Below are 11,101 nucleotides of genomic sequence, written 5' to 3'. Positions count from 1 at the left end.
AGGATGAAAGAAGATTAACCTAGAAAAAAAAAAGCATCAGCTTAAAGTGACATGAAACCACAGACTCCAAGTAGGATTTGCACTGTTTGTAATGAGGCTATTCACGTGTGGAACTGAGTAACCTCCAACAACGCACTGTGCTGGAATCCTGACAAGCCCACGTGTTTCCACACAGCACGCAACTACATTAGAGGTAATATTTCCACAGCTTATTCAACACAATTAGGGCTCACTGATGAGTCCTGCTAAGACACTTGTTAAAATACTGTTGGAACATTGGTTCCTGAATTTCATGCAACTGGATGCAGGAGAAAAAAAGCAGCACTTTCTAATGCATTTAAAGAGTTTGTGCATTAAAAAGGGGATCAAAGGTGAAGCAAGCCTCCTTTATGCTTTTCATAGATCAACAGGCAGCTATGTACATCTTAAGCTGATTGTGTTCTCAAAGTGATCTTGTATGTTAAGACAGAACAGTATATTCCCTATTAGAAATCTAGAAAGGGCTCATACAAACTTTCTGATGGACTTTATTAATAGAGAAATTAAACCACAGCACCTAGATCTCCTTCTTTGAAAGGATGCAGTAGTCAACATTAGAATTAAAATAATTTTATTTCAATGTACATGAACAGAAATAAAATATAATTTTTTAAACTTAAAGAGATATATTGCTGGGCTGGCCCAATCACAAGTGTTCTCTACCACAAGGCAGCAAGACTGGCTAGACCCACTTCACTGCTTTTTGGACCAACTGGATTCAAAGTACCACCTCAAAAGGGTCCTTCAGCACAAAGCAAACACTTTTTTTTAAAAAAATGAAAAGAAAACTCATCAACTATTCACCTAGCCAGGAATTTTACATTGTGTCCAAGGAAGATCTCTCTTAAAAATTCTCTCCATTACTGAAGAACAGCACACAGTATGCGGCACTATATCTAAACTTAACAATCAAGGTTTCTCCCAAATACTTTTCTCTATTCTACTCTCTTGTACAAAGCATCTGCTATAAAATCCACACATTCACAACCACAGAATGATACAAACCCGTGAACAAGGCTGTTTTCAATATGCTTGCTGCTATTACCTGCTGTATCAGCTCTGACATGCAGCATTCATAGATTGTAAAAGGGCATTTCTCTTGGCCATCTATTTCAGAATTCACAGAAGTTATGAGTGTTTTTACAATTTATAGTGCAATGCAGTTAATTTATTCAATGGCATGATATGGCACCATAAGATAAGCAATTATTTGTTAAAATGCACAATTTCTTTACTAATAATTTTGTGGTGCTTTACTGACAATGTAAGCAATAATAAATTTTAAAAGACAACTGGAAGAGGAACTGATGGAGAACAATTTTTTTTAAGAAGTGTCTGTTACCTCCTTTAATAAAGAAAAACAGAAAAAAAACACCCATCAGATTTTATGAAAACAATATGAAGTAGTTCCTCACACAGCCCAGTTAAACTATGGCCTCCTTGTCACATGATGTGGATGCCTGGATACTATGAGGATTTAAAGAGATTTTTTTCTCCATTATTTTAAGCAGCAAATGCTCCCAGATAGGGCATTCCCCAAGCTACAGATTGCTTAAAGTAGGTTGTGGGGAAGCATTGCTATCCAGTCACCCTGTCTCCATTCTTCCTTGTGCATCTCGTTTTAGCCACTGAGACCGGATCCTGGGCCAGAGGGACCTTCGGTCTGACTTCATACAGCTGTTTCTTATTTCAAAACATTTCATAAACTTATACTTAAGACAAAGGGCTTAAGTTCATCATTTGCCATGTTGCTTAGTTAAAAGGACTAAGATTTTCTAATTACAAATGACTTCTAAAAGAGGAAAAAAAAAATACTTAAGCTTTTCTCTGCTATGACTCAGTTGTATAAAACTGTATAGAAAAATGAGAATTATGTGCAGATGTAATGAAAAGCAGTAAGCTTTATAAAAAACATTCTTAGAAATGTACCACGCATAAACAAAAGATGATTTACAAATAAATTTAGTGGCTCTTCTAGTCATCATCAGAATCTGAATCATATATCTTTCCTCTGATGGTCTTCTTGTCCACCTTTGTAAAGCTTGTTCCATATTTCTTTTGACTTTGAAAAGGTGGGTCCATCAAGTTTCCACTACAGAAAAAGGGTAAGACAAGTTGATTAAAGCCATATTCATACAGACAGTAAGCATCATCTCTAATGACCTGTTTCTCCAGAAAAACACATTCTAAGAGAACACAATGTCTATTTGCTACAGCCACCCGAAGCAGCACTGTGGTGTTGCTAGCATAGCACATCCTGGTCAAAATGGCCTAGATAACTGGAGTTAAGACAGCAGTGTGAAAGTAAACAGCACTGTGAGGGGAGCTGTAGAGAAAAACTGTCTGAAAAGGCTTTTCCTGGATACTGATCATGCTAAAGACAACCATTTGTCAGATTAAACTGTAACCAGGGAATTACAGAGAGACTTTTCAAAACTGGTGAGGAGCTACCAGTACAAAAGAAGCTCAAATGTTGCTAATTGGGACTTTGTAGCCAGAACTGGAGTTTGACAGAAGTACTATCTCTGCCTAGGCCAGACAGAGCATTGTCCCCACAGAACTGCACATCTACAGGACTATGGGGAACTCAAACCTCAGAGTGCCCCCATGATCCTGCAGGGGCTCTCTCACCAGCATGTGTGTCCATGGGAATGGACCTGTGTTGCCTGTTAGGAACAGCAGGTTTTCACATAAAGCTGCAGCACCTGCTTCTCTTCCAGCGGGGCTGCGCAAGAAGGGGAATCCCCTCTGGCTGCTCAATAAAGGGTGTGCCCTGCTTTTGCTCACATGACCTGTGAGGGGTTTGCATCCAAGTGTCAGCACATCCAATCACTCAGTGAATGAGTAATTACAACAATTACAACATTCTGGAATTAGCTGTAAAGGTGTATTTAGAAAATTGTAGTTCTTTACAAAATGTTAATGCTATTTTGCTGATATTAATCCCCAATATACAGTTCACTGATCACAGTTTCATTACATACATCAACATACCACTTGAATACTGATTTTGGGCAAATAATCTGACCTGAAGAGTTTTTCCATTAAAAAAAAGTATACCCTTTTACCATCTGCTATCCCACATGTTGAAGGAAAAGAACTATTTCTAAGCTCTGAAGAGGCCTATTTTCAGGAACTCCAGAGAGACTATTTTCAGAGCAGTGTGCAAATGTGGCTCTCATTGCAAAGCCAGGGTCTGCCAAAATGAAGGAAGAATAAAATTCCCCCACTCCATGAGGAACTAAGAACAAATACACAGTACTAGGAGAGTCAAGTAGAAGTAAAATTCTGCTATAAGCTAATGCCTCAATGTTTAGCAAATTCAGCGGTGCTTGATACAACTCCAGTGAAGGATTTTTCCCATAAAAGGCTGTTGCTGTCTAGAATATGCATCCAAGCTGTCTCTGCATATTTGCTTTTTACTAAACTGGAAAAATCAGTTGTTTTAAAATTATAAATTTCATTAATTTCACCTAAAATTCAACTGTTACTAAGCCAAATTGAGTACTAGTTTCTTTAGCTTTAAGATACAATACTTGCCAAAGTTTTAGCTCATTAGACATTTAAATAAATTCAGATAATGAAATTTAAAATTACAAAAGCACTAAAGACATTCAAAACAATAGAGCAAAATTAACCTAAAAAGAGAGATGACGTTTGAGCCACATTGGAAAAGAAAGCAGAATTTTGGTAAATAATTCTTTTGTAAAGCTAGCCCTATTGTGGTGGCAGATATGGTCTACTGCCTTTTGTTCTGTACTCTTCAGCAAGGTATTTATAATGATTATATTGTACTGTTACTTAATTTATTTACACTTATTCAAATTATTTTCCATTTTCAGCACTGTTGAAGAAAAAAGTATATTAATGTATGTAATGACTCTGATGCAGTTTAAGGAAGACTTGCTGAGTTTTCTCTGAAGTGGATTAAAAATGCTCAGACTTCACTGCATTGCAACTGTGACATGAAGCATCTATGGATGCCATAGTTACATTAGATGCATGATTCTGAAGCCATTTCAGAGCATCACTGCGACTCTATACACCTTATGACAAGAACTGGGTTTATTTTTATTACTCTACAAAAACAACAACTCAATGCTCATTACAATGTCTCAATACTTTGCCAGAGAGATTCTCTTCTTTCCCTTGATGAAGCACACAGATTAAGTAACTAGATTCAACTCTTAGATGTCTTTTATAGTGTACAACACATTGAAGTTACAACCTTTCATATTCTCCCATCTGCAAGCTCATTCTCTTTGTGTTTTATCTGAAAAGAATCACAAAACACTTAATTACCTGTAATTAATTACATCTGCACAGCCTAATCTCCATTCTAAGGTTTCTGTAGTGAAGTCATCAGTGTTACCGAGGTCAGTAAAGCCCACAACGTAGTCTTGTGTTTTTCCATCTTTTATTAGTGCTAGAGTGGGAATTACTTTGATGCGCAGTCTCTCGCACAAGAAAGGAGATTTTTCAGCATTTAATTTCAAGAATTTTGTCTCAATGTGCTTTTTTGCCAATACAGTCAAATGTTTGTCCATTATTTGGCACCTGTGGAAAAATTAACCCGAAATATATAGTGTTAAAATGAATAAGCTGAAGAATATGCGTTTGAGAGAAAGTTTAAAAGGAGCAATAAAGAGCTAATTCTATCATGTTAATACTTAGATGTGACCTTTGTAATTGAGAATTTAGTTTCAAGATAAACTATGTTTCAGAGGGAGCTGGATTTAATGACTAATAATGGAACAGCCTGGAGCACCTTTGCTGTACAATTATACTATCCCTTTCTCTAATTTCTTCCTAATTACTTTCCATACACCTGGAAGCCTTGCTCTCATTTCTTGAGGCCGGCACTTACTGATGACATTTCTTTCTCTTGTTCCAGCTCTAGCTTCACTGCCTGTCAACTGGAAAAATTTCTCTATAGAAGATTTCTTCAGAGAAGTACTCTCAATGGGTTACAGTGTTTTGGATTTTTGCAGTCACTACCTTCACAGCTGAGATACAGCAACTCAGTGTAAGCGGAAAAAAAAAAAGCAATTTGCACAGACCGCTTTGCACAGTAGTGCTAAAGGCAAAAATACTCTGCTTCTCTCTTGGCATGAAATAGGAGTGAGCATACAGTTACTGTTTCTCAGCTATGGGACAGTGATGTGAACCGCTCAAAATTCTTGTCTGATCACAGAGATTTGTGACTGCAAATCTCAGCTTTCTGGGTTGTCTTTAAGTGGTTTGGCAAGAACTGCATGAACTCTGTGATGTGACTGTTCTTAAACTCAAGAGGAGAGCTGGACAGATCAAAAAGCTGGACTGACAAAGATGAAAGCAGCTTGATACAGTGGTTGGTAAACCAAACACAAGAGCTTCAACCTGTTTGTCAGCATGACACACACATTAAAAAACACTTTCTCAAAGTTCCTTCTTTCCTGTCTGAGCCTACAGACCTCACTGATTCAGGAAACAAGAACCCAAACCTACCTTAAGCTACTACTATATTTGCAGTGACAGCCTTTGACTCTTGAGTAAAAGTTAGCCAAAAAGATCTGCTTTAAACACTTGGGAAATGTAGGACACAGATACCTCACTGCAATATCCCCTCTTTCAATTTCTCACATGGAGGCTGCTTCTATAAGCTAGGGAGAACATAACATCTTTGGGTGGGAAAAAAACCCTAAGAACCAAAACCAGGACAACTGACTGGCTCCTCCTTCAATAAACTACTCTACTTTGCAGCTGCATTGTGACAGAACACATTGATTGAGAGAGACACAGTGATGAACAGCTTACAACCCAGAACTTCTGAAGTTCTCCCAAGGAACTGGGACATCTTAGTTTGGGTTCCTATTCTGAGTCAGCACATATTCTCAGATCTAGGTGTCTCACACTCTAAAAACAGAACCACAAAGGCACAGGCACAAAGGGAAAGCAGCTGCAACTGATCCTTCCGTTCCACAGTAAAAGGTTAAATTCTCAAGATGCCTAGACAAGATTTTGGTTATATTTTTTTTCTGTTAAAGAGAATAACTCTTTCTAGAATAATAGATGGAATAGAGCTGTCTTTTTGAAATGCTGCTCTTGTATGGTCTACATTTACAGACCTGGCTGTCTCAAACTAAATCAATAATGAAACACAGCAGTCTCTCAAATACTGCCAAAGAGGTTATACATCTGTGTTCTAATCAACTATCCATATAGCAGAGTATTAATTGTTGTCAAATCATGTTCAGATTAACTGTAGTGAAAAAATGCATTTTAAAAAAGCAAATGTCTTGAAAAGTGACAAGAAAAGAGATTTGTAATGAAGCAACATGAATACTTCTAAAAATGCCTGTTCATGAGTGGGATTTGAAAGAAAAAAAAAAAAAAACCACATCTGTTTTTGTAGACATCTTTAAACAAAAGGTTTCTTCAGCACAGCTTATTTACTATACCTGAACGTTGTATCTCTATAGAAATGGCAAACCACATTTTTACTTTCTTTGACTTCCTGGAAAAAGTCTCTCTCACTTGGGATTTCTCTGTATTCTCCATGTCCTTTTGAAAGCCACTCCTTTTGGAAAACATAAAAGCAAATAATTAGTATGGAGGTTGTTAGTCTATCTATTGTGCAAACTCTACAGCTTTTAGAAAATGGAAAAGGGGACCTGCAGTGAAAACTCACTTCATGCAGTAGTGGAGAAACAAATTACTTCTTCCCCTTTAGTTTTATTTTGAAAATACACAGATAAGGCCACTTAGCTTATTTGGAAATACAAATCTTATACAGAGCTATATAAAATTCTGCAATGCAGCCTCTCAGTAAGACAGGACTAATTCAAAGAATTCAACAAAAACTCTTAGCATTTGAAAATGTTTTTGTACACTCAATGAACTCGTCTTAAACTTAGTCAAATACATTTACTTTAATTTTTTACTCTATGAAAAAAATCAGTGAGGAAAAAAGCCTAGTAACTCAAGTGCAATAGATGATGTTTACCTATCAAATATACACTGATGGGATCTTAACATGAACCAGGCTCACATAAAATCATTCAGAAAACACATGCACCATTAGTCATAACATCCATGGAGAAACAGAATGCCAAAGCTAAAATTTAGAGGTAACTTCAAAAACTGTTTGATTAAGTGTGCAAATACAGTTTCCAAAAAGCTAATCCTCCATACTTTTGACAAACGCACTTAAGAAAAAAATTCACAGCCTCCACACTATTAAAAGTTCATTGCAGTGTATTTAAACAGACTAATCTAAATGATTAGAAGTAGTGCAGTATGACAAAATTTGACAAAAACCTTCATTTTTGAATGTGGAAAAAATATAGATAAATCACTGTTCTTAATCTTACAGTTTTGTCTTACGAAGGTGAAAGAAAAAAAAAGGTTTCCAAGCAAACCAAAGATATCCTGTAAGCTAAATAAAGATAGAACAAAGAATCTCCTGAATACTGTATACATTAAAAATTCATGGAAGTATGAGCATATGAAGAAGTCATCATGCTGCAAATCAAGAACTCACTTATCCCTCAACAGTGATTATGCATTAATTTCCCTCTCCACAAATTTATTCCAAAATAGTGTGACAGCAAACTCCTTTTACTGAGCAGTATCCTACTTCACATTTGCATTTGAAAGTGTGTGAGAACAGTGACTTAAGACCAAATGACATGAAAATGTTTTTGCATGAGATCTATCACATATTCACATCCAAGGACATGTGAATAAAGTTATGACTTCTGAAAAAGGCAAACACTAGAATCAAATATAAATTCAACTTCTGAAGACAAGCAAATAGGGTGCCACTTTCTCCACTTCCCTGTTTACAGAGCCAAAGCTACTGGTGCTGCCTGTCCCCCAGCATCCCAGCCATGCCATGACATTTTCCATCTCCAAGTCTGTCATCAGCTTTTAAGGACTTCATCACAGCCAGGCATCTCCTTTCAGCCAAGTCACTTTCCCTACACCACAATCAATTTCTTGTTTAGGTTAGCTCAGATGGAATAAGCTGAGAAACCTACAGCTTCCCTACTTAGAATTCAGGTCTCACACCATGTATTACCAAAATTATGGTGTAAACTACTGTTCAGAAAGAGCTCTGAGGGAGCATAAAGACCACCTCATTTGACAGGAGGTGTCAGGTTCCAAGGGTGAACTTCCTTCCTGTAAGAAGAAATGAGCAGTCATACAACAACAACATTTCATTGGCTTAGAAGGAGTGTGACAAATGACTCTAGCCTAGGAACAAGGGAAAATCCTGTTCCACTCTTCTACAAAATACCTTAACAGCAGTGCAGATATCACATGTAGTAGCAATCCAGAAGCTTCAGAAGAAAGACACTTCAAAAGGAGCCTAAAGCCTTATGGCTAGGTTGCCCAAAAGACTTGTGTTTCCAAATAGCAATGTTCAGTGAACAAGGACACACTCAAATCTCTGTATGAGACTTGTTATCCTACCCTTATTGTAACAATCACAGAGGTGCTTCTCTCCTCCTGTTAAAACACAAAGCACGCACACATGGACAGACACTTACTTGCCTGGATAATTTAAAATTAATAAGCATAGAAAGGAGAGAAAGAGGGAAAAATCCACAAAACCAACCAGACAACCCCAGAACAGTTCACATATACAATTTCCCAAGGGTTTCCAAAAAGTCTGTTACTAGTCTCTACACATGAAGAGTCTGTACTACAGAAATTACTTGTTTCTGCTGCTGGCTCTTTTTTAGTGCCTCAAGCCTCCTCTGTTTAAGGCGTTCCAATTCATCTTCATCCATTTGGTCCAGCTTCTGTATTTCAGCATCCAGATGTTCTTCCACAACCTTGGTGGTCTGAAGTATTTCATTCTCCAGAACTTTTTGAAGGATATCAACAGAGGTATCAGCAGCCATCTTTAGCTGGAAAGTGGTCTCTTCAGAGCTGTGGAAACAGTGATACAAGGAATTAACATTTACACAAACACGTAATTAAAACTCTGATCTCTCTTTGCTTACAGTTCACACTACAGAAAAACAAAGTGCTAAGCTATTTGAAGACAGGAGTAGTTAGCAGATAGTTTTTTGATGCAACCCACTTTGGAAAATACTTTCATGGTGAATATAGATGGCAAAGATACAAGTCAAGTCCTATTACTTCAGCCCCAAAGGCAGCTACTGAAAGCACACAGGAACCTAAAACTGCTAATATAAAGAAGAAAAATTCACCAGTTCCAAAAGGATGCTCATCCTGAGCCAGATGTACCTACTTAAATATTCTGAAACAGGAAGATTCAGTTGGAAAGCTTCAAGCTGCTGGGAGGATGTATGTCTCAGAATAAGTCTAAGCAAAACTCAGTATGTAAGTTTGTGGCAGCAGTTTAAATGCAATTACTTTAAGTCTCTCAGACACATTAACATATTTAAATCTGAATTAACACTCCTCAGCTACAAGAAAGACAAGGTGCTCAACTGCAAATGCTCTAGGCCAATACATTGTTTTAATTAGTTCCTGAAAATTGTTATTCCAAACAGCACCCTATGGCAGCCAGCAAGAGGATTTAAAAGCCACTACCTAATTGCTGTGTGAAGAAATAAAAACAAAATAATTTTCTGTAAAGTTCTCCCTGCCCAAACACATCAAAAGACACAAAACACTAAAGAGAATGCATAAAGAGTTGTGACAACACAATCGACTGCTTCCCCCAATAAACTTACACTGCAGAAAATTCTCAGTGCAGTGACTGAGAGTTTTGAAACAGTGACAATGCACAGTCACCCTACTCAGACTCTCAACCTTCTGACCACGGATCTGACGTACTGAATTTGGGTTCCAGGGTACTCTCTTGGCCGTATTTCAAAGCAGGCGAACTGCCAGCGGCACTGGCTCTGTCAACACCTTGCATACGCAGGCAAGAGAAACATTTTAAGTAACGACGGGAAAAGTACCCAGATGACGGCTGCAGTCGAGGCGTACCGCAGCACCAGCAGTGCCCAGCCCGCTGCCACACGTGTCACCGCCACATTCCCTCTTCCCAAAGCCGCTAACCACACTCTGTTTGCCCTCCCCCTTCCTTGTGTTTCCAGAGGGAACATGAACCTTGCCGGCGAGGATCAGAGACCAGCAGGTCCCCCAGGCGACAGAGAGACCCTGCTCAGCTGGGGCAAGGGGAGGCTCGTCCTCCGAACAATCAGGAAGGAAAACAGGACCAGCCCCCGCCAGTCCCCACTGCAATCCGAACTGCCCAGCAGTCTGCCGGCTCCCAAGTCGCGGAACCCTGCGGGCCAAGAAGCTTTTTCTACACAGCTGGGAGCCTCGGCACCACCGGCGGGGACGCGCTCGGCCGAGAAGGGGCGCCGGGGTCCCGGACGAGGGAGGCGGCACACGGGGGGAACATTGCGCAAGCGCCGCGCGCCTCCCTCCGCGGAGTCGCTACACACAACGCCACAGACAACCCACCCACCCGGCTCAAGATGGGCTTTCCAGGGGCGCCGCACCGCCCGCCCTGCCCCAGGCGCGGTGCTGCTGGTGTCGCCGCCCGCGGCCGCAGCCGCAACCCCGACCCCGACCCGGTCCCGGCACCCGCCGCTCACCCTCCGCTTCCTCACGCGCCGGCCGCGCCCCTCCGCCGCTATCGCGAGAGTCAGCGCGGGGCGGACCGCGCGCGCGTGGAACGCCCCCCAGACGCGATGATTGGCCGGGAAAGCGGGAGCGCGTCCCTGCGGGAGGCCGCGCGCGCACCCGCGGAACTACCCCCGGCTGACTGGCTGCGGGCCCGCGGGCGCGCGCGCCCCGTGCCGGGTGCGTGCGTCCGTGCGTGCGTATGTGCGTGCGTGTGTAGGCCGCACCTGCGGGAGGGAGCCGCGGACTAGGAGCCCGCCCCAGGCGGCCGCCCCACCCACTTCGCCGTCGCAGCTCCGCCCCGAGCCGTCCCCGCCTCCGCCAGCACCCGCCTGCTAGAGCGCCGCGGTTTCTTATCGCGCCGTGCTTGCGAGGGGCGGGGCTTGGCCGAGAGGAGAGGGGCAGAGCACGCCCTCTGCTTCCAAGTCTGTTTCCCGTCTCGTTGGCGGCTCTGGTGGCTGCGGAG

The 11,101-nt window shown here is 41.0% G+C and overlaps 1 protein-coding gene across 5 annotated transcripts; it reads right to left on the bottom strand.

The window, feature by feature from the left end:
- Positions 1 to 593: 593 nt before the first annotated feature.
- Positions 594 to 10,771, bottom strand: TXNDC9 (thioredoxin domain containing 9). Of its 5 annotated transcripts, none has more exons than XM_033513493.1 (6): positions 10,608 to 10,771; positions 8,742 to 8,958; positions 8,497 to 8,532; positions 6,480 to 6,598; positions 4,342 to 4,596; positions 594 to 2,131 (listed from the first exon to the last, which is right to left on the bottom strand). In XM_033513493.1, exons 2-6 carry the CDS (start codon positions 8,928 to 8,930, stop codon positions 2,014 to 2,016), a joined length of 717 nt encoding a protein of 238 aa, XP_033369384.1. In that variant the 5' UTR covers positions 8,931 to 8,958; positions 10,608 to 10,771; the 3' UTR covers positions 594 to 2,013. The 5 variants fall into 5 exon arrangements, with proteins under 5 accessions (XP_033369384.1, XP_033369385.1, XP_033369389.1 ...); XM_033513494.1 differs by lacking the exon at positions 10,608 to 10,771 and adding an exon at positions 10,478 to 10,591; XM_033513498.1 differs by lacking the exon at positions 10,608 to 10,771 and adding an exon at positions 9,732 to 9,845.
- Between the last annotated feature and the right edge of the window lie 330 nt (positions 10,772 to 11,101).

This window comes from Parus major, chromosome 1, assembly GCF_001522545.3.
Source record: "Parus major isolate Abel chromosome 1, Parus_major1.1, whole genome shotgun sequence".
NCBI lineage: Eukaryota > Metazoa > Chordata > Aves > Passeriformes > Paridae > Parus > Parus major.
Note: the sequence above shows the minus strand (reverse complement) of the source record. Positions and strands in the feature narration are given on the sequence as shown.